General features: G+C 53.9%; 2 protein-coding genes across 2 annotated transcripts in view; one reads left to right on the forward strand and one right to left on the reverse strand.

Annotated features, from left to right (window-relative positions):
* Window positions 1-6,403, reverse strand: part of LOC122366277 — a 41,320-nt gene extending 34,917 nt beyond the window's left edge. The window contains exons 1-4 of the mRNA XM_043338384.1: window positions 6,020-6,403; window positions 2,797-3,010; window positions 2,384-2,536; window positions 1,544-1,659 (exon numbers count right to left, since the gene is read on the reverse strand). Of these exons, the coding sequence (XP_043194319.1) occupies window positions 1,544-1,659; window positions 2,384-2,536; window positions 2,797-2,992 (465 nt within the window). The 5' untranslated portion in view covers window positions 2,993-3,010; window positions 6,020-6,403. The remainder of the gene's footprint in view (window positions 1-1,543; window positions 1,660-2,383; window positions 2,537-2,796; window positions 3,011-6,019) is intronic.
* Window positions 6,404-6,663: 260 nt separating this feature from the next.
* LOC122370492 lies at window positions 6,664-21,683 on the forward strand (the record flags this gene model as incomplete). Its single annotated transcript, XM_043346178.1, has 9 exons — window positions 6,664-6,757; window positions 10,992-11,143; window positions 11,612-11,826; window positions 12,110-12,221; window positions 12,998-13,121; window positions 13,453-13,619; window positions 14,584-14,725; window positions 15,082-20,889; window positions 21,228-21,683. Coding segments are annotated over exons 1-9 (7,221 nt in total), but the record flags the coding sequence as incomplete, so codon positions are not given.
* Window positions 21,684-22,094: the final 411 nt, after the last annotated feature.

Genomic DNA, 22,094 nt, shown 5'->3' on the forward strand with positions numbered 1-22,094 from the left:
TTTTGCCCTCTGGAGGCTAAACCGTTGACCTGAGGTCAATTTTGATAATAATCTTATCGAAAGAAGAGTTCAAGAGCTATCGATTGCTTTTCCATGCGTTTTTCTAGCTATCATAGTTCTTGAGATAGATGCATGTTTTTGGAAAAATATTATCACATTTGGCAAATTTTGACCTTTGATGACCTCCAGTGACCCCAATATTACTCTAAGATGAAAAATGACCGAAATACTTTCAAACGTACGCATTGAGAGCTATCGATTGCTTTTTACCGCGTCTTTCTAGCCCTCTTAGTTTTTGAGTTAGAGGTGGGTGGTAACATATGCCCCCCCCCCCGCACTAGGGCGAAGTTGGCTGAGACCGCCACTGGGGCGCGGGTTAATATAGGAATTTTGAGAGAAGTATCCGAAGTCGGAGTCGGAGTCGGAGTCGATTTTTGAAGCTGGAGTCGGAGTCACCCGAAAATCCATCGACTCCGCAGCCGAAGACGCTGACCATTTGACCACGTTTGCACCTGAATTTGTAACTTGACCTGAATACGTCAAATGCTCAGTCTTCTTACCGTAAGCATCTTCCTGTTACCGGCCTTCCCGCACTTTTCCCGAGCTACCGAGAATGGGCGGTCATCGACAACCCTACCGTGAAGGAGCTACATTGGAGTAAAGCATTCTCGGGTAATTATTTATTTTCGATTTCGTTCGACTGGTGATTGCTGAAAGATTATTGATGGCATTGGTACTTGGTATTAGGTGATAGGGCGATCAACGCGACCGCCGACCATAAGGCCGATTTCTTACCCTTTTCCAATCTGAGCCAGGGAAGCGAAACATCTGCTCTATCTACTCATAGGGTCGAAAGTGAAACCCACCGCCGTGGCTCGAAAAACTAATGATCTAATGAGGAGGCCGCAAAAGAAGTGTCGTGTTACAGAAACATCAGTAATGAAAAATATATTTTTACCGTACATATCTCGTCAATTGCTCTAAAGTGGATGGAGATTCGAAATGGAGTGGCTAAAGCAAGTTTCAGGTTGAGTCCTGTTAAAATTTTAGTTCATCACAAAAAAAAAAATAGAGGGACGGTGACGAACGAACGCCGAGCCAGTCGTCTCTAGTTATACACAACTCACCAGCCTTGCTTCGGTGGCTCGAGGCTCCACCTAGCCCGGTTGGGTTTAAAAGGCTCGCACGCACATTTCCATTGTGATCTGGCTTTAGACGTACGCACGTTCATAGGTCACTATCATGCTCGCTCGTCCGTCAACCAAAGGAGAACTGGCATTGAGAACACAATAGACCAGTTAAATGACTTGTTTGCAATTGATAACATCAGTAGGGACAAAGTCATATGTAGAGTGCCAAAGCAAGCACTTAAATAACGCACCTTCCATTCATTGTCACCCAAATATTCTGACCGACAAAAAACAAACAAACAAACAAACAAACAAACAAACAAACAAACAAACAAACAAACAAACAAACAAAAACAGCCGAAAAACACGAAACTAATGTCTGACAGCGAGAAAGCAAACTGAGAAACACTTACGCAGCAGTATGTCTCGGCAAAGATGAAGGTCCTCAGTATCCTCAGTTTCGTGTCGGGTGGTCCAAACAGGTTTCTGAACGAGTTGCGTGTCGTCGTGTTGATAAACGGGTCGAAAGCTGAGCAAACACAAAAGGGAACAATAAACGATCACTGACTGATCAGTCAACGACAGCCTATACAAAGAAGTTATCCGCATGCTAGGAGAATAAACCAATGAATGCAACTGGAAACAGGCATTATCTGGTAGGCAGTTACACGGAAATTTCTTTAGTGGAAGGAGACCGTTAAGACAAAAGTAAAAAAATAACCAAGCAATACATAAAACGGTAGCTTCGCATTACTATTCTGGATTCGAAAACATGGCTTTTGGTGGCCTCGATTTAGGCGATAGCAACAGACGATAGTGCGACATTAGCTCGGCCATAATCCTGCAGCCACGGGGAATAGTTCGAATGAAAAACTAACACCGATCAAAAGGTCGCTTTAAAGAAAACTTCTTATAGGTCACAAATCACGTCAACGCTTATAGCTAGAAAGATAAATCCGCAAGCGATATAACGTGGCCCGCGAAAGTTGTGTATGAGAAATTCAATTTTGCACTTTTCGAGCTCACGATGCCTTATACTGACAGAAGTTCAAAGCAAACGAACGAACGAAACCCTGGACACTTGTGATTTGTGAACGTCTCAGATTTGTGCTATCACAAAACGAAACAAGACAGATCCAAATACTTTACTAAGCGAGCACGGATGACAACATATCGCGGACGCTGAACTTAGATATGCTAGCAACCACTTCATCTGACTAAATAACGAGCTGGACAAGCGACTCTCCACTCACCGCAAGTAGGCTTCAGCATGTTGCCTGCCAGGTGCATGTTCCGCATGACCATGCTGATGTCGGTGAGCAGCTCATCCACATCGCCGAACGAGCCGGTCATCTTCTTGGCGATCACAATGAACGGATAGTCCAAAGCCCCGTTGCTGACCATTGCTGTATGGAAAGAGGCAGGGGTGATGCCGGGTCCGCGCAACATGGTGGCGTGGCGGATCTTTGCATGATAGCACGGAAATTTACGATTTTGTAAGACCATAAGCAAGACAAACAAACTTCTGCAATGCAATAGCAGAAATTTTTCATATGGATTAGGTACCAACAAATAGCACAGTAAACATACAGCATAAGTTGAGTATTAATAACTGAATGAATGTAATCGTAAACAGGAATACCGGAAATGTTTGAGAACTACTTACTGTTGAATGGCGATAGATTGCCATGTTTGACATTATGGATCCGAAACTTGGTGATAGCGTTGAGCCAAAATAGACGACCTTGTTCCTTCCACATCGTTCGGACAACATCTTTGTGCTCGGTGTAGTAGTGATACTCGTCGGGGGAGAAAGAACCATCAAATATTCCGTCATCTTCCTTTAGTACTAGTTCCTTCATATTCAACTTCACATGTATCTGAAACAGAGGACAATAACAAACATCAAGACACAAGTTCAAACATAGCTTACACATTGCTTGCTGCATACTGGGCTGATTGGCGTGCCCATTTTTCTGTGCTTACGACGATGGTAAAAGGAAAGCGGTTTTGGTTCGTGGATTTTTTTTTTCTAGCATTGAAGGAAATCTTAGCAACTTTTTCAAGCAGAGTTTGTTTTATTCTGCACAGCATAAGCAGTTAAACTTTTTTTAATTTGAATGAAATCATTTGAGATTCATTTAGCTAAAGGCTTGACAACATATACCCAGTTATAAAATAAAGATATGAACGGCTAAATGTGGGATCATCTCATGCATGCATTTTCGGCGTCTTTCATTGGGTCAACAGTTGTATCGTACCTACATCAATCGTATCGTACCAACAAATCTGATCGGCAAGTCATTCACAGCGGATTTGACCACTTAGCCGCGGCAAAGTGGTGGTCCTCAAGGCCTGGCAGTGCCATCAGCCATGTGCATTTCGCCCTGCCACCGAGGGACAACGCCAAACTCTCACATGAGCCGAGCGCATCTCGTTTACGAATGCTATGGAATGCAACAACCTCAGATTCTTTCGATGCAACTTATTAGCTACGTCGATCATACCCGATAAATCGTTCGTATAGACCCCTTGAAGCGGTGGAGCGGTGATGTAGCCCTGCCATCGGCCGTGCACATCTCGAGTCCCTCCCATCGCCCTGCTCATCACTCTACCGCCGGCGCCTCACAGAGCCGTGCGGTGCGTTTCGTGTCGTGGTAACAGTGCGAAGAGTGCCAACTTGCGGGCGACCCACGTGATTGATGGGACCACCAGCACTGACACAGTCGTTCTGACCACTGCACACTACCTACTGAATTACACATCAAAGCTCCAACATTGTTTTTCTTCGATTTCCTAATCTATCTCGTCTGGTCGTCATGTCTGTCGCTAAGCCAATTCCGCACCGGACTACACTAATCCGCACCGCACCAAACCAAAATCTGCACCACGCTGCACCAAATCTGCACCAGCCGAACAAGCCCGCACCGAGGAGTTCTCGTCGAAATTGCCATAGTTTGCAGACTGGCCCTACATCATACATGGGTCCTCAGAGAATATGGGCACCAGTGGGCAGTGAGACTCTCAGAGGCCCATGGGTTGGGCCCTCTGAAACTAGTTTGGGATTCCTTCTTGGAGTTCAGTGGGGCTCCTCAGTAGCCTGCGTGGAAAGCTCATGACCCCTGCAGAACTTGATTCGTACTTGAGTCGATGACTAGAGTTGGGAAAGACCCCGAATCATGGCCCCAAATATTTTGCATCCAGCGTTGAACAAAGGTTTTGTGTCAGTATTTACACAACCAGTGAAAATTGAAATTACCTTACCTTACCTTCAAGGTGTTCGGGTTAAAGAAGGCCACTTGGCCTGAGGATTCCGCTCTCATCGAGCTCGTGAGGATGTACATACTGGACTCTTAGGGGAAGGGGATGTCATACATCTGATCTTGTTCTTCCAGTGTTTGTCCAGTCGCGCCTTTAATTGGTTTACCGACGTCGCTGACACCACGGAGTCTGGGAGTGCGTTCCAGTCGTTGACTATTCTGGTACTAAAGGAGTTTCTGCGCACAAGTTTTCTAGTTTGTGGTTTGTCCAGCTTCCACCTGTGTCCTCTTGTCCGGTCAGACTCGTTCCGTGTCAGAAACTCCTCCGGTGTCAGCGCCATGTCTCCGTGCAGCAGCTGGTACACGGTGATCATGTCTCCTCGGCGGCGGCGATAGAACAGTGAAAGCATTCCGAGGCTATGTAGTCTTTCTGGGTATGACAAGTGTCTCACGGACGGGACCATTCGGGTCGCCCGGCGCTGAACTCGTTCCAGCCTCTTCTGGTTGCCTATACTGAATGGTCCCCATATCGTGTTACCGTATTCCAACAACGGCCTGACCATAGCATTAAAAAGCAATGGTAGCGTGGACTCGTTGATGATCGCAAAAGAGCGTCTCACTACAGCCAGGGTTTGAGTTTTGACGAGCTTTTGACTCGGCCGCTGATGCCTTCGCTTCAATCGGGGTACCGTGCAGCGTGTAGGTCAGGTTTGGATTGTGATGGCCAATGCGCATTACCTTGCATTTGGCGAAATTGAGCGAAAGCATCCAATTCCGAGACCACTCACCAAGCGCATCAATATCGGCTTGCAGGCCCACGTCATCCTGGTTGCCCACCATCCGACGGTAAATTTTCGTGTCGTCGGCGAAGAGCTTGATGTGACTGGAGACTTCCAGGGGCATGTCGTTCACGAAGATCGTGAAGAGGACTGGCCCGAGGACTGAGCCCTGTGGTATGCCGCTGAGGAGTGAGGACACTCGTCCATTGCGATTTTGAGCCTTGGATCACGACCCTTTGTCGGCGATCGAGCAAAGAGGCCTTGATCCAGTCAAGAAGTTTGCCTCTGATGCCGTACGCTTGAAGCTTGTGGATCAGCCGGCACGGGGCACAGAATCAAACGCTTTGGCAAAGTCGAGGTAGGCTAGTCCACCGGGTCGCCGTCCTCCATGGATGCACTCAGGTGCTCCATCGCCTCCATGAGTTGGGTGGTACACGACCTTTGTGGGAGGAATACATGTTGGGAGCTAGTGAGGCTCACAGGACGGTAATTCTCTGGTTTTTGACAGTCTCCCTTTTTAAAGATTAGAATTACCTCACCTAATTTCCAGTCCGGAGGGAGCTGTCCCGCGTCTAGGGTAAAATTGTGCTGAGTGTGGTACTCAGAGTGTGTGATGAATCCCGGAGCATGCGAGGGTGGATGGCGTCTGGTCCTGGCCTGGGGAGCTGTCGGGTCGAAGAGTGTGGCTGTATTTTAGCTGTAAAACCTAATAAAGAACCAACTCAGAAGTATGATCATTGATTGAAGCAGTGCCAAACCTGTGCCTGTTATTTACATGCAATGCTGCTTCCTGATACCTACCTACCTACCCAATGTCTTGAATAAGTCATGCAAAATAACCTGAACTTACCTTAAAATTGTTGTGATTTCCAATCAAAATAATGCTATGTGTGTTTCTCTCTGTGTTTCTCTCTCTTCCCTCTCTTCCCTCTCTCTCTGTTATGGCCCAAGGCCGCGTATAAGTTGTTATGGCCTAGGTTTTTTACAGTTATTTTTTTCACCATAAGCGTGTCCCTCAAGATTATAGAAATTAGTCTATTGATTAATAGATTTTACTTTGCTGTGACGTCATCAGCATCTTCAGTGTTGATCCCAAGATACCTATGAATCCTATAAGAAACTTGAACTATTTTGACATAGAAATAAAACTTAAAAGAAGACTTTAAAGAAATAAAGTCTTCATATCAATGTATTTGGACCGAACCATAGACATGCTATCTGTACTATCTGTGCCATCTATGCCCATAACAAAATAGTTTTTTCATTGTTTATTATATTCGCTGAATCTATCATTAAACATGGCCTATTGGTAAATTTCATTTTCCTTACAAATGATATAAGAAATTCGTGTAAAAAATAGCAAAAGATGCGTTAATTTATATCCATACCTTGTTATTAAATAGTAGCAGCGTTTTAGCGCAACAAGGCTAGGGATTTATAGAAACCTTGATGGTGTTTTGCATCGCATTCGCCCAAGATCAAGATGGCGGGGGAGGTTTGGGCCGAAACTAATGTCGATTGTGATTTTACGGAAAGAAGTAAAATGGGTCGGCCTGAAACCGATGAAAGGCTCTCTCAAATTTATCAGGTAAGATTTGATTTTTCACTAAATAGACTTTTCTGTGATTCCCTTTCCACTTGATTCAAAATGTCCAAGCATTTTGCTGATGCAATACCTAGCTTGAGGCTTGATTTTGAACACCCATATGGCAGTAATCGTAATTACTAGGCATTTGAATGGAGAATATTTTGGTTACCTACAATTTATTAGTTATGATACATTTACTGGATTATGAGTTTCTCAAACATCAGCCTCTGCAGTCGGACCCTAGCTAGGCCGTTAACGCCTGTCACTATCAAAATCGAGGGTCACTAGTCGCAAGCAAATGAATGGATCCTGGGGATGCCTCACATCATGTTTATACAAACATTGTGTTTTTTGGCTGCTCTAGCAACAGTATCTTTTCAAAATACCCCAATTAAAAAGTGAGTACAGCTCATGGCATCTCCTTGACCCACTGGCCACTGGCGTAATTTGTGATTGACACTCATTGGCAATTGGCATCAGTCTGGAAGTGTAGCTAGAGAGTTGGTTGTTTGGGTTTGAACATAGTGGGCGTTTGAACCAGTGCTGCTGGCTGCGGAGTGCGGAGTCTATGGATTTTCTAAATCTGACTCTGGCTTTCAAAAGCCAACTCTGACTCTGACTCCAGAGGGCTGTTCACGGGCCCTGTGTGCGGTCGGACCGCACACAGCCTCGAAGCTCCGCCCACTTCGTCCCTACGTCAGCCTTCCGTCACCGCACACAGCGATCGCTGTGGCCGGTCGGGACGGGCCACAGCGGACCGTCCACCGCACGCAGCCGTGACGTCAGAGCCGCCTACCCATCCCCTACCCCCACACCTGCTGGACGCACCGCACACACCGCAAGCAGCAGTGTGCGGTGCCCGTGAACACCCCTCAGGCAGAACTGTTGACTCTGCCTAACTCTGACTCCTCAGCCCTCCTGCCATGTCTGCAGAGTCAATGGATTTTTGGTGGCTTGAACACCGGTTCTGGTTTCCAAAATCAACTGACTGGTTAGCAATGTTGACTGATGCTCACCGTAGCAGATAGGAAAGAGGCATAGGGAGCAGATGCTCATGGGATGCTGCCTCTTCTCAATGTCATATGACGGTCATATCTGTTTTTCTGACACTCATATCTGTTTTTGAGAACTCTGACAGACTCGGGCTCAGAATCAACAACCCTGGTTTGAACAACCTCCACAGCTTTTGGCCAGTCTTGTCATAATCTTTTCTGCACATGTTCTGAATTCTCCAGGCCCAGGTCTCCCAAGGTCATGTCACCAGGTCATGTCAAGTGGCCACCTCAGAAAAAGTTCCTATGTTTGTGATAGCTACACTGTTTAACAAATCACTTTGAAACTTTCAGCAATTGATAGGGGTAACAGTAACAGTATGTTTTATTTTGGTATCAGTGATATAAGGTTAGGTAATTTTTGTTACCTATCCATTTTAAGTCCACAATATATTTGAAATGTGAGTCTTTTGGAGTTTGGACATACATTAGGTATTTAAACTCAACCACCAAGCTACAAATAAACATGACACACTCAACTGAAAATTTTTCCTGTGACCCCCTGTTATGTCCCTGAGGTCATCTCAGGTCACAAAAGTTATGTGACAGTTTTTGCTTTTGATAGAGGCATGCTAGAGCGATGAAAACACCTTAGATGTGTTCAGTTGGCAGACACGGATCGACCAAACGCACATCACGGCGGGCCACGTCTTTTTCCAGTCAGGTCATGACCTTGATCTTATGTCAAATTTTCAACACGACCTTTCTAGGTCAAATTATAGATCATTTGATGCGTCTTGACCAGGGATGCGGAGCCGTGGAAATTTCAGATGGCTCCGGCTACGGCTCCGGCTCTGGAGAAAAACACCGACTCCGGCTCCGGGTGAAATGTCATGGCGGCTCCGGCTCCTGCTCCGGCTCCGAGTAAAATAGTCCGGGTCCGGCGGCTGCTCCGGCTCCGACTCAGTACATCCCCTATGCGATCAATTAAAGGGACCCTCCCACCTTCAAAAAAGTTAATGAATTGGCATGAAAGTGATGTCGCTCGGTTCAGAAAGAGCAAAAACGAATATCTACCAAATTTCATCGAAAAATATTCACCGGTTTTCAAGATATTAGACTTTTACTTTTGCTTACTTTTGGGGATCTCCGCTGTTCCTAGCGACTTTATTTGAAAGTGCGGCATTTGTTGCGCGCAAAGCAACATATACCACCGCGTGCTACAAAACGTTTTAGTCAAACATTTAACGGACGTTCGAAAGCCTGATGACGTCATCAGATTCCCGTAATGGTTAAGAGATAGGGACCACGCTGGTCCCACCCTGCAAGTAAAGGGAAGAAATTTCTTGAACACCATAAAGCTGCGGGGGTTGCGACCAAGATAAATGGTGGTTTCTGAGTCTGGCCGCAAACTTGGCTATCTCAACTCAAAACTAATGTTAAGGTGGGAGGGTCCCTTTAAATACGGATGGAAGAAAAAAAAGTGATTGGATTGGTTCACACTGCTTCCGTGTTTGCATAACAGGGCTATTTTCTCAACAGCACATGCAATCAGTTTACAGGCAGGGTACCTATATAAGCACGCGGCGAAATGTGATTTATATGTACCTATCTTTCTCAGAAAGGAATACTCTAGGCATTAATGGCCGGAATCAGGAAACAGGGACGGGAGAGATGGTGCTGGGAGTCGCAGTCCACTGCACTGGCTTCAAAACAATGGCCGTCACCTGATGACCGGTCCTCAGGTTCTGGTGATACAGTAGACGTGGGGAGGGAGGACCAGACAGAAGGTTGATTGCGTACTCAGGGACACTGGGGATGCGTATTCAGTTTTTTTTTTTTCATTCACGTGATGGCCCATGTCGTACCACATGTTTTACTGCCTTTTACTGTCATACCGAACTAGGTAGGTCAATTAATTTTTCCTCTTAAAAAATGAGCCGGAGTCGCCCCCTTCTTTGATAGCTACGGCTCTGGCTCCGGGCTTTATTGTTTCACGGCTCCGGCTCCAGCTCCGGGCAAAATGTGTCGGCTCCAGCTTCACACCCCTGGTCTCTGACAAAAGGACCACGGTGCTGGTAAACGTAAGCTCACGCAAAAAAAAAACAGCTTTTGCAAAAATAGTCTATTTTGGCAGCTTTTACCCCCTGTAAGCTAAACTTTGATCTTATGGTCAAACTTGAGGCAATTACTCAGGAAGTGTGTTAACAGGGCTATCAAATGCACTTTGCTGAGGTTCTGCAGTTCCATTAGTTTTCTAGTTGTTTTTTAAGATAAATTTAGCTCGAATGTTTGAATAGACAGATTGACAGAGCCTGGGCCCACGCTAAGCAGAGCTTGCTGCATAGACCCCGACCCCTACCGTCCGATGGCGCAATTCTGGGTAACGGGAGAATTTAGATGCCAAAGTTAAACGTGCCCTTCAAAACCAGGCACGGCCTATCCCACTCAACTGACTTCACCTGGCTGCGGCTACTCCCACCAACCGCAGACCATCCCCGTCAGGAGTCTCAAATATCGATCTCCGGAGCGACTCAAACCCGGGTCTCTATACCGGGATTCCGATGCTCTACGAACTGAGCTACGGGACAGCGAAATCTCCTAGGCCGTATGTAGGCCGGTTTGTAGAAACTCGTTGAAACAGGCGAAATTTGACCTTGATGACCTTTGGGGACCTGACCTTTTGCGTACCTAACCTAAAAAATGACCGAAGTAATTTCATCATTATTTTTACGATCTTTCGAACGCCACCTACTGCGTGTCGCTATGCGGCTCAAGAGCCGAATTAGAGGCGGGGGGGGGGGGGGTCAAACACCCCATTCCATTTTACCCCAGCAGGCGTGGTAATCCAGGAGTCTCAGTAGGGCACAGGTTAATGACTTATGAAATGTAAGACGTTATTATGATGAGCGTCCTTTATTATGTCCTCTGATTGTTACATGTGTTGGATTGCTACCATTGTATGTATGTACCTGGGATCGCCCCTGTGTCGGCGACCTGCCGGTGGAGCTATTTCTGCCGTGCGGAGCCTAGTCTGGGCTCGCCACGGCGCCGCCGGGACGATGGCCGGCCAACCGGTCTGCTTGTGGCCTCAGGGCGAGCCAGTCAGGCCAGCCAGTCTGTAACATGAGTGGAGCACTCGCAAATATCAACCGCAATGGCCACGACCCTTTCAGAGGAACCGACTTACCGGATAGTTGCAAATTCAGACCAATCATTGTCGCTATGTCTTTTCTTTACAGTCACTGGAGACCGTACTAGAGAAGGCCGGCTCAGTCTACCCTGATAAAGTGGGAGCTGTGACATCATCATGGGCAGAAGTAGCGAAACTGCCCGGCCCAGCGGTCGACTCGGACAATGATGGACCCCTGAAGCTCATCCAGCACCTTCACAGGTCAGTGGAACATGTGCATTGTGCATGTGCATTGTGCAGCTTCTATGTGAGCTCTAGCTGTAGCGTGTCTGGGTCAGACACGCCAAACATCCTAACATTGTGCATGCGTTGTTGGTCAGCAGTGAATACTGTTCGTTCCTGAAAGTAATGCATCATTTTAGTGAGAAATAAATGAGTTTGTTTTGTGTTTCCACCCTGATATCAGATGCCGTTTGCCACTGCCTCTTATGGCACTCCGCACTGGACCAGCAGACAGTTTTTTTGGTGTTCCATTTCTGTGATAGATAGCTGTGCTCCCTGGCATATTGACACTAGAGCTGACTGAGTGACTGTGCTCTTTGACAAGCTGACTCTGCAGGATGTAATGTATTTAATGCATTTGTATTTACATTTAAGAGCGATCCACATACAAAGTGCGTGGCGATTACTGCTCAGGTTGACTGGTTAGCTGACTGTCCTCCCTGGCAGGCTGACGCTGGAGCTGCTGCTGCGCGGCGAGTGGGCGGAACTGCCGGTGGAGCGCCGCTCCGAGCTGCTGGCGGCAGTGTCCTCGGCCGGCAGCGCCGTACCGCTGCCCGCCGTACAGGCCGTCTGCAGCCAGGTGCAGACCCTGGCAGACGGACCGTGGCAGCAGCCCATTCTCAAACAGCTAATGGCCAAGGAGACCGTCACAGACGAGCAGGGTCAGTTACAGGGCTTTAAAGTTGGTCTGTAGCTGGTGAGAGAGCTGGCTTTGAAACTACCCATTCTTCGAGTTTTTGGTGATAGTTAATTTTTGAGCTATGGAGCAGGGAACGGGTGGGTGTTTTCAGCAATACTGTGAACTAGTGTTCAAAGAAAAATACTTCTGTTTGAGGAATAACGACAAAGGGTCATCGCATCTGGTAGTGAATAAATACACTTCGATCCGATTCCTTGCAGTCGTCGCAGGGTGTGTACTTCACGGTTTCCGTGTGTTTTTCCCAGCTCTGGAGCTGTGCTGTACAGAGCAGCCCGACCTTCTGACGCTGCGTCTCCAGACTCTGTGCGAGTCGCGCTGTGAGGACCTGGCGCTGGCCCTGGTCCGCCTGTGCCACAGGTAGGTCTAACGAACCGGCCTGGTCCGCCTCTGTCACAGGTAGGTCGGACTGACCCTCCTCCACTGGTCCGTCTGTGTCACAGGTAGGTCGAACTAACGCTCCACTGCAGCGGACCAGTGCACTGGTCCGCCTCTGTCACAGGTAGGTCTAACGAACCCTCCACTGGTCCGCCTGTCTGTCACAGGTAGATCGAACTGACCTTCCATTGGTCCGCCTCTGTCACAGGTAGGTCGGACTGACCCTCCACTGGTCCGCCTCTGTCACAGGTAGGTCTAACGAACCCTCCACTGGTCCGCCTGTCTGTCACAGGTAGATCGAACTGACCCTCCACTGGTCCGCCTCTGTCACAGGTAGGTCTAACGAACCCTCCACTGGTCCGCCTGTCTGTCACAGGTAGATCGGACTGACCCTCCACTGGTCCGCCTCTGTCACAGGTAGGTCTAACGAACCCTCCACTGGTCCGCCTGTCTGTCACAGGTAGGTCGAGCCATCCCTCCCGTCAGAACTGCCCTGGTCCGGAGTCTCATGTAGTTGGGTTGGAATAGTGCCTTCCTTGTCTCCTCTGTTACATGTATTTGGACCTCTCCGCCACCCTGATTCGTTACCGACGGAGGTAGTTACAACATCCTTCCTCTTCCCGGTTCCGCCACGAACTGGCACAGGTAGATGAGTAAAAATGAGGTTGCGTTTGATATCTTTTAATCGTCATTTGTTTCTGTTAGATGAAACTCGGACCTACTGCCTTGGGAGCTTACTTATTTTTTGTTGTTTTCAGGTGCCGAAATATGGCAGACGGCGTGTTCAACAAAATGTGCTCTGATGGACACAAGCTATTGTTTTTGGATCTCTACATTGCTCTCCTGTTCAAGTACAAAGAAAAGGATGTCATCATCACTTTGGTAAGTGATGATGAGATAATGCATTAAGTGATGAGTAAACAATGAGATGAGCTTTGGTAAGTAAACAATAGTAGTCTCGGGTTTTTAAAATGTCATGGAAGTCATTCAGCATTTTGGTAACCAACTGCAAATGGCATATAGGTAATATCTCAAAATCCAAGTGGTGTATTATTTCACAAGATGATAATTTAACTGATGTAACTGTGTCTATTCTTGTTGATCATATTCACCACTCACACATCAGCCTGTTTCAGTAGATTCCATCCCTCTCTCGATCTCGTCAATCTCCTCTGACCGAAGCCCCCTCCCCCCCCCCCCCCGTTCGCGGCAGCTATCGGACCTGGACGGCGCGGCGTCCGTGGGCCTGGTGCGCCGGTTCGTGGCGCGCCGCCATGAGTGCCGCCAGCGCATGTGGCGCCAGGCGGCACGCGTGGCCGCCTTCCTAGCTCAGCTGGTGCTCGTCCAGGCGCTGCTCAGACCCGACGACCAGCACGTCTGGTGAGTGTGGGGGCTGCCCGCGGCGCTTGGTATGTGGTTGAGTCGAAGGGTTTGGTGCTTGTGGACTTTATGCTGCACGGTAGGTGAGCGCTAATCTACCGCAATTCTTTGACATATTTATAGATAATTTGTTTTTAGCTTAAGTTAGTTACTATTTGCCAACTTCCGTTGTAAGTTAAATTTCAGACCGCCCGCCGGCATGACATTTTCGGCCTTATCCGATCATTTCTGCTAATGACGTGGACTTGTCACGCTCCGACAAACCAATTATTTTACAATTATAATCGACAACCCTTCCACTGATAACAGATGACCTCCGTGGTCGTCACTTTTAAGCTCTGTGTGGCCCAACAGTGACGTTGACCCCTCTGTAAGTTGTGACTTGGCAGTGGTCCTGACGTCTGTCTGTGTGACCCTGCCGTGACCTCGGCTCCTGTTTAACCCCTGAAGACCTGACGGTGGAGTGGGTTTTGACCTCTGTTTGACCCTGCCGTAACCTTTGACCTGTGTGACCGGGCCGTGACCTTTGACCTCTGTGTAACCCGGCAGTGACCTTTGACCTCTGTGTGACCCGGCTGTGACCTTTAACCTTTGTGTGACCCTGCCGTGACCTTGGCTCCTGTTTAACCCTTAGACACTTGACGGTGGAGTAGGTAGTGAGCTTTGACCTCTGTTTGACCCTGCCGTAACCTTTGATCTGTGTGACCGGGCCGTGACCTTTGACCTCTGTGTAACCCGGCAGTGACCTTGGCTCCTGTTTAACCCTTAGACACTTGACGGTGGAGTGGGTAGTGACATTTGACCTCTGTGTTACCCGGCTGTGACCTTTAACCTCTGTGTGACCCGGCTGTGACCTTTAACCTCTGTTGGACCCTGCCGTAACCTTTGACCTGTGTGACCGGGCCGTGACCTTTGACCTCTGTGTGACCCGGCAGTGACCTTTGACCTCTGTGTGACCCGGCAGTGACCTGACGGTGGAGTGGGCGAAGCTGGCGCGGGAGGAGGCCACCACAGCCGGCGACGTTGAACCGATCGCTCGCAGGATCTTCTCCCGGACTGAGCTGGCGTGCCATCTGATCAGCTTCGCCCGCGGTCTCAGCCAGGTGGTGAGTATCGGGAAAACGGAAGAGCAGAGTGGGCTGAATGCATAATATATGTAAGGTAAATATGCGATAAAGGGTATACTTGAGCCGTGATGTGTCTTATCTAGGATATAGCTGTGCTTTGAAGACAATGGTTTGTTGGGGCGTGGCAGACGACAGGATTCGATTATGCCTATCGGGTATTGACACAGATCATACACGCTAATCCCGGCCGCTGATAACTGAATGACTCGGCAGTTTGCTTTCGCCAGATAAGTCAGTATCGACACACCTAGATTTGGCTCCATCACAACTGTGTGGCTCTGTTAGTGCATTATGAGACTGTGTTTGACGCGCGTTCCTCCGCCTGTGTTCGACAGTTTGGCGCCGAGCTGCGGCCGCTGGCCATCGAGATTTGTGTCCGGGCGCTGACTCTGGAGACGAACCGGCTGGAACACCTGAAACTGACCGAGGAGAGCGGTAGTGGCGGCGGGGAGGGCGGCAGTGGCAGTGGTGACAGTGGCAGTGGCAGCGCCGGCGATAAACAGGAGGCCACTCGCTGCCGGCGGGTGCTAGCCTCGGGCCTCTCGTTTCTGGCCGATCTGACGGCTGACAGTCGCCGCGTGAGCCGCGAGTGCGTCCTGTCGGCCTTCTCCCTGGAGCCGAGTGAGGAGGCGCTGCGTCAGCTCCAGCAGCTCTCCGACGAGCCGGACCTGCCTGACTCTCCGGAGCCGCCGGCGCTGGAGGCGGAGCCGAAACGGGAGCCGACGCTGGGGTCTCAGACGGAGCCGAAACGGGAGCCGGTGCTGGGGTCTCAGACGGAGCCGAAACCGGAGCCGGCGCCGGGGTCTCAGGCGGGACCGAACGCGGAGTCGAAAACGGAGCCAAAACCGGACTCCGAGCTGGAGCCGACGCTAGAGTCACGGACGGCGCCGGTATTGGAACCAAAACCTGAATCAAAACCAGACTCCGGGCTGGAGGTGAAGCCAGGGTCGCAACTGGTGCCAGTTTCGGAACCGAACTCAGAGATAAAGCCGGACTCGAGAGCGGCGCCAGAGCCTGCAACAGGCCCTGCTCTCAATCATACTGCCGTTGAGATGATGGAACCGGAGCCAGTACCTGGTGCATCAGCAGAGACTAAGGGCACCAGTGGTGAAGTGAGTGAGGCGGGGACAGTTAGATCCCAGTGCGGTCGGGTGTCGATCGGTGCAGGAGGTGACGGTTCACCCCCGACAGATAAGTGCGGAGGCGGCGTGCACGTGAAGTCTGAACCCTGTGAGGAAGATTCGGCAGTGGCGATGGACAGTGAACCCCCGGACCGGCCGGGCGGGGGCGGTGAGATCACGGACAGTGGACGACCTGGAGCGCAGTCTGCGGCGGGTGGAGTGAAGAGCGAGTGGCGTGGCGCGGCGTCGGACGATGGGGCTCAGGGTAACGACTCTAATGCTGCGTTAGACCTGAGTGATGCCGCCTTCCAGGCATCGGCTGACGGTCTGATTGATCAGCTGCGACACGCGTCTGTGCGGCAGGACAGTCATGAGGGGGAGAAGGCGAGTGAGGTACTGTGTCCACAGCGCGGCCACCCTCCGCCTTACCAGGCTTGTACCGCGGCTCTGCCGTCATACCAGGCTGCCATCGCCTCTCTGCAGTACCAAGCTGGTATCGCGCCTCCGCCGTACAAGACTGTCGGCGCGCCTCCGCAGTACCACGTTGGTACAGTGTCACCGCCACACTACACTGGCGACTTGTCTCACCTTCCGATCTCCAGTCAGCTCACTCCCGCCAATTGTGAGCAGGCGCCATCTCAGAACTCCACCGAACAGAATCACATGAGCCTTGGAGTCAGTACAGAGGAGAACTCGGAGGAAAAGATAGCACAGAGGATAAATCAGCACGCTGACTTGCCAGCGGAGCGTCAGCAAGCCCAGCCTCCAGTTCAGCCGCCCGACAAGCCCCCTGATTTAGTAGCCGAGGGCCATCCGCCCGACTCACCAACCGAGCGCGCGGAGAGTCAGAGCTATGACGTTCTGGCCGACTGCGGACCGGCGCTGGATGCGCTGGGCGTCTCCGAACAGCTAGCCGCAGACCTGGTGGTTGTGCTGAGTAGCACGCGATGGAAGAGACTCAGCTGGGCGCTGGGATGGCGGCGACTGCGCGCACTGTGTCGAGCCTACCTGGCTGATCCCGCCTGTATGATGAATATCACCCGCGATCTGCGCTTCCTCGAGATTGACTACAGCAAGTTCGGAGTTCGTGGCAAGAGTGAGCCAGTGGACGAGTTTCATGGCATCGAGAAGGGGTACGAACGGTTCCTGAAAGGTGGTGGTGGAAGGGCTGTGGGAACTGCTGTGAAGTGTCCAACTAGGGCCACTGGTGACGGCAAAAGTCCAAGAAAAGCTCCACTGAAGGTCGAGAAGGTCACACCGACGCAGGATGTGAAGCCCTCCGTGCCGCTGGCGAACGGTGTCCCCCGTCCTCCGCTGCCGGTGCCGGTGCCTGTTCCGGCCGCAGGGACGCCTGTGAGCGCCACTCCGACCAAAGCCGCTGTTCGCCCTCCGCTGCGACCGCCGCCCGAGGGGAAGCGAGTGACGGCGTGCGGCCGCAGTCCGCGCCCGGGCGGCACCGGCGGCGTGCGGCGCGGACTGGAGATGTTGCGCCGCAAATTACAGGCCGAGCGGGGCTCCCTGACCGGGTGCGCGCCACGCTCGGCACCTCAGCCGCGTCCGCCCACCGGGCCGGCCGCCGGCGCTGAGGCCGCCCGCGGCGTGCCACTGGCCGGTCGGCCGCCGCCGCAGTTCCCTGGTAAACTGGAGCCAGCCGCTGACTGCCCGCTGGATATGACCATGAGCTCGGTGATGGCTGCCGAGCGGGCGCCGGACGCCGCCCGTCTGGACACGCTCGCCGCGCGCCAACAGGCGGCCGCCATCGCAGCGGCGCGTCGCGCCGCACTGGCCGCTCTGGCGTCCGCTCCTAGACGAGCTCCCGGCATCAAGTCTGCCATTAAAGCTGCGTGGCCGCCGCTCCATGCACCGATTGGCGTGGCTGCTGGCGGCGGCGGGTCAGGGGCCGCCCTGTCTGACCGACTGCACCGTCCGACCACCGAGTGTATGTCGCCACTGGCCGGTCTCGCCTCCCTGACCTCCGGCCTGGAGCTGGGTCACGGCAGTGGGGACAGCAGCGGCGGGTGGACCATGCTGGACCGCCTCTCCGTGGTGACAAACGCTCCCATCAATCTGACCGACGCTGACTCCAAGTGGCTGGGCGCCCTGGTCGCGGAGGCGGGCGGCGGTACGCGCACGGCCACCCCGGCTCGCAGCAGGCCGAAGGGCAGTCCCGGCAGGGCCCGCTCGGGCTCTGGGGGCACCCCTCCGCAGAACGGCAGACGTAAGAGCGGCGGACAGAGCAAGGATATGCTGATGAGCCCGCCGGACCGGCCGCTCTCGGTTCAGACTCCAGACGGCTCTCGCCAGCTGTCGCCGGCGGCTGGACATCGCCACCAGTCGCCCTCTCTGCCGAGCCCTCTCGGACAGTCCCCTGTGAGCGCCAGTCCTCAGTTGACACCGTACGGTGGACACAACTCCCCGGCCCCGGCTCATTCCCACTCCGCAGCGGACGCCGCCGCTCGCGCTCACCGGCCACCAGGGATCGTCCCACTGCCAGCGCATCGCTCCTCACCGAGTCCGGCCGTCGGAGGGCCAGGCCCCACCCCGCCGCTCCCGGCGCCGCCGCCTGCCGCGCACCAGCAGAGACCGGTGGGAGGAGCGGGCTCACAGCAGCTGGCCGGGCTGGGCCGCCAGGTGGCGCCGGCCGCGCACCAGCAGCCGCCGGCGGGCGCGGCGCCCCAGCGCCAGTTCGCCGCGGGAGGGTACCAGCAGCACCACCCGCCGGCGGGGTATGTCAGTGGCGCGGCCACGCACCCCCAGCAGCGCGCCACGCCCAGCCCGCAGCAGCAGTATGTGGTGAACGCGCACCAGCAGACAGCCAGTCCGCACCAGCAGCACAGGGCCGCCCCCAGCCCCCACCAGCAGGCGCGTTCCTCGCCGAGTCCTCACCAGCACTCCTCCCCCGGTCCCCACCAGCAGCTGAATCTCGTGTCCAGTCCCCATCAGCGTCCGCAGTCGACTCACAGTCCCCAGCAGCCCCAGTCCACATCCAGTCCTCATCAGCAGTCCACTCCCAGTCCTCATCAGCGCCCATTTTCCTCGCCAAGTCCTCACCAGACCCCTCATTCCACCCCCAGTCCTCAGCAACATCAGTACGCATTCAGTCCTCATCAGCATGGTCAGTCTGCTGTCAATTCGTACCATCAGCAGCAGGGTGCGCCGGGTCTTCATGCACCAGCTCGATATGATGCTTCAGCTCAGCACCAGAGTAGTGCTGTCAATCAGCACCAGCAGTACAATCAGCAGCAACCAGCGCCCAGTCCTCAGCAGTACCGACAGCCGGCACGTAATACTCAGCAGCATCCTTCTGCCCACCAGTACCAGCTGCAATCGCAACAGCAGGCCCAGCAGCAGCAACAGCAGCAGGTCCAACAGCAGCAGCTGCTGCAGGCACAACACCAGCAGCAACGGCAGCAGGTCCAGCAGCAACAGCACCAAGTCCAGCAACAACAACAACCGCAGCAGAGGGCCCAGGAGCAGCAACAGCAGCAGGTCCAACAGCAGCAGCAGCAAGTCCAGCAGCAACAGCAGAGGAACCAGGCCGAACGGCAGCGGCTGCTGGCCGCCAGCGCTCAATTGCAGGCTCTGTTGACCGCCCCGCGGACGCGACCCCTGCACCAACATCTGTTACAGCAGCAGCAGCAGCAGCAGCAGCAGCAGCAGCAGCAGCAGCAGCAGCAGCAGCCGCAGCAGTCGCAGCCGCAAAGGATGCAGCTGCCCTTCCAGCCCCAGCAGCAGCAGGACCTGGCTGGCCTGGGCGGCCTCTCCTCCGCCCCCTCAGTGGCCGCCCAGCAGTCGCCTGTCCTCAGCAAACCGCCGCAGCCGGCTCCGCTGCCCGTATCGGCCACCCACCAGCTGCAGGCGCGGCTGGGTGAGCAGGGACGGGCGTCTCCGGCGGGTGGCTCGCCCGGCGGTCACCTACCAGGCGCCCTCTCTGCGGAGATGGTCGGTCAGATGTCCGGATATCAGTCTCCGGTGAACGCGAGTCTCAGGCGACAGCTCCCGGCGCCGGCCAACTCGTACCGGCAGACACCGACGCAGGGTGTGGGTTCAGTGCAGGGACTGAGGGCAGACCAGCTGCAGGCTCAGCACACAGCAGGGCAGGTGTCTGGTCAGTCTCCAGCGCATCTACAGGGTCAGTCATTGACTCAGACTTCGCTTGGTGTCTTCGGCACTCATCAGCAGCCGCCTCAGACGGCAGGGGACTTCCTACAGCAGCAGGCCATGAACAGTTCCAACCACCATCTACCGACCAGTGTCGCGACGCCTCAGCCGACAGCAGGTGTAGTTAAACACCAGCAGATGCCATCTGGACTTAACTCTGCCGGCCAGCCAATGACTCCCTCAGCCCCCGCTACCACCACGCCGGTCGCTGCCGCCCCCACACTGCCAACTACCTTACCTGGTGGTCCGACAACTCCCTCAGCTGTGCCGACCCCGGCCGGAGCAGCGACTCCTGCGGCCAAACCACCTCGTCGGCGTCGCCCCCCACCGGCCGGTGGCGGACGGGCGGCGAAGAAGCGGCGCACAGATGGGCCAGTTGATGGTGCCGGCGGTGCTGGAGCCGGGAATGGCGGCGGTGGTGACACTGGTGGTGGTGCTGTTCTGAGTGGTGGTGGTGGTGGTGCTGTGCCGAGTGGCGGCGGTAGCGGTGGTGCCGGCGGTGGTAGTGTGACGATTGATGGCGGAGGCGGAGCAGGCGATGGCCCGGCCGGTGACGGCGCAAACGACGGCGGTATCAGTGTCATGGAGGTACTACAGGCCATGAACGACCCCGGCGGCAGCGGCGGCCAGCCGGAGACCATCACACTCTACCGGTCTCAGGAGCCGGCCGCGGGTGCGAGCGAGCCGGGCGCGGCTCAGACGCTGACTCAGCAGCCGCCGGCCGGTCAGCAGCCGGCGCCGGCTAAACAGCCCCGTCAGCGCCAGCGTCAGCAGCCGCGGCAGCGGGCTCAGCAGCGTCAGCAGCCGCAGCCGCAGCCGGCGGCCCCTCAGCAGCAGGGCACAGCCGCTCCACAGGGTCAGGTGAGTTAGTGAGCTGCATGGCTAAGGGGTGAATAATCAGACGTATTGCCAAGGTTTCGTATTGTCATTTCTTTCGTCAAGAACGTATTGTGGAAGTTTTCAGACTCAGCCCTGTACTACACAGCATTGATAGCGTAATTGTGTATGTCCATCGTCATTCAGTCATTTTTTTGTGTCTTCATCTTTCCATGAATATTCCGTTGTGTGTTGTTTCTCGGAGTGATTGCTAAATATATATTATGGACAATTTATCGCGCATCCTTCAGCTCGTCCGGCCAGGCACATTTAAAACCGGTCAGGTAAAGGCGTGTGGTTTGACACGGCTCGTTTTATTCCAGGCCCTGTCCACTCCGAGCGGACCGCGGCTGGCGGAGCAGCTGCGTGAGTTTGAGAGCGTGCTGGAGGCAGTGGTGACGGGTCAGGACCGCCCGGACCCGCCGCCCCCTCGGCAGCCGCCGCCGACCCCCGCGCGCGCCGCGCCGCCGCCTCCCCCGCCTCCCGAGGCCATAGAGGAGGACGACCAGACCCGGAACCGGATCGTGGCTATCCTGCAGCAGTACCGGCGGGACCTGGCGGCTCAGCCGCGCGCGCCGCCGGCCGCCGCCCGCGCCCGTACCGCCCAGCCGGCCGGCGGCGGCTGGCAGGCGGGCTCCGGCGCCGGCGGTGGCGGTCAGCCGACTTCGCTGCACGTGGTGTCGGTGCCTGCCCCGGCGGGCGGCGCGGCCGGCGGCGGCTGGGGCCAGCAGCAGCAGCAGCCCGGCTGGGCCGGCCAGCAGCCGCCGGCACCGATGGCTGGCTGGCAGCCGCCGCCGGCTGGCCGGACGGCGTCGGTACTGCCCGGCCCGCCGGCGCCGGCGCCGACCGGTCACTCCGGACCGGCCCAGCCACAGGCGACCGGCGGCGGCTGGATCCGCGCCGGGGGTCAGACGTTACAGCTGGCCGGGGTACCGGGGCACCTGCAGCAGAGACCCGGCCTGGCCGACCTCTCTCAGCACGCCGGTGAGTGTTGTGTAGCGTGTGATGACCCGGTACCAAACTGATGCTGAAACTCGGCCGGTTCGTGGTGTGGGTGGGATGGGGGGGGGGGGCTTTAGGACGTAAGCGCTAGCTTTGTCGCTTGTTCTTCTGGTCGTTTGCACAATATCTGGTTTCTGAAAGCACCGCAAGTAGTTCATATAACACGTTTATGTTCCCGTGGGATTAGT

This window comes from Amphibalanus amphitrite, unplaced genomic scaffold (assembly GCF_019059575.1).
Source record: "Amphibalanus amphitrite isolate SeventyFive unplaced genomic scaffold, NRLGWU_Aamphi_draft 000003F_arrow, whole genome shotgun sequence".
NCBI classification, from domain to species: Eukaryota; Metazoa; Arthropoda; class Thecostraca; order Balanomorpha; family Balanidae; genus Amphibalanus; species Amphibalanus amphitrite.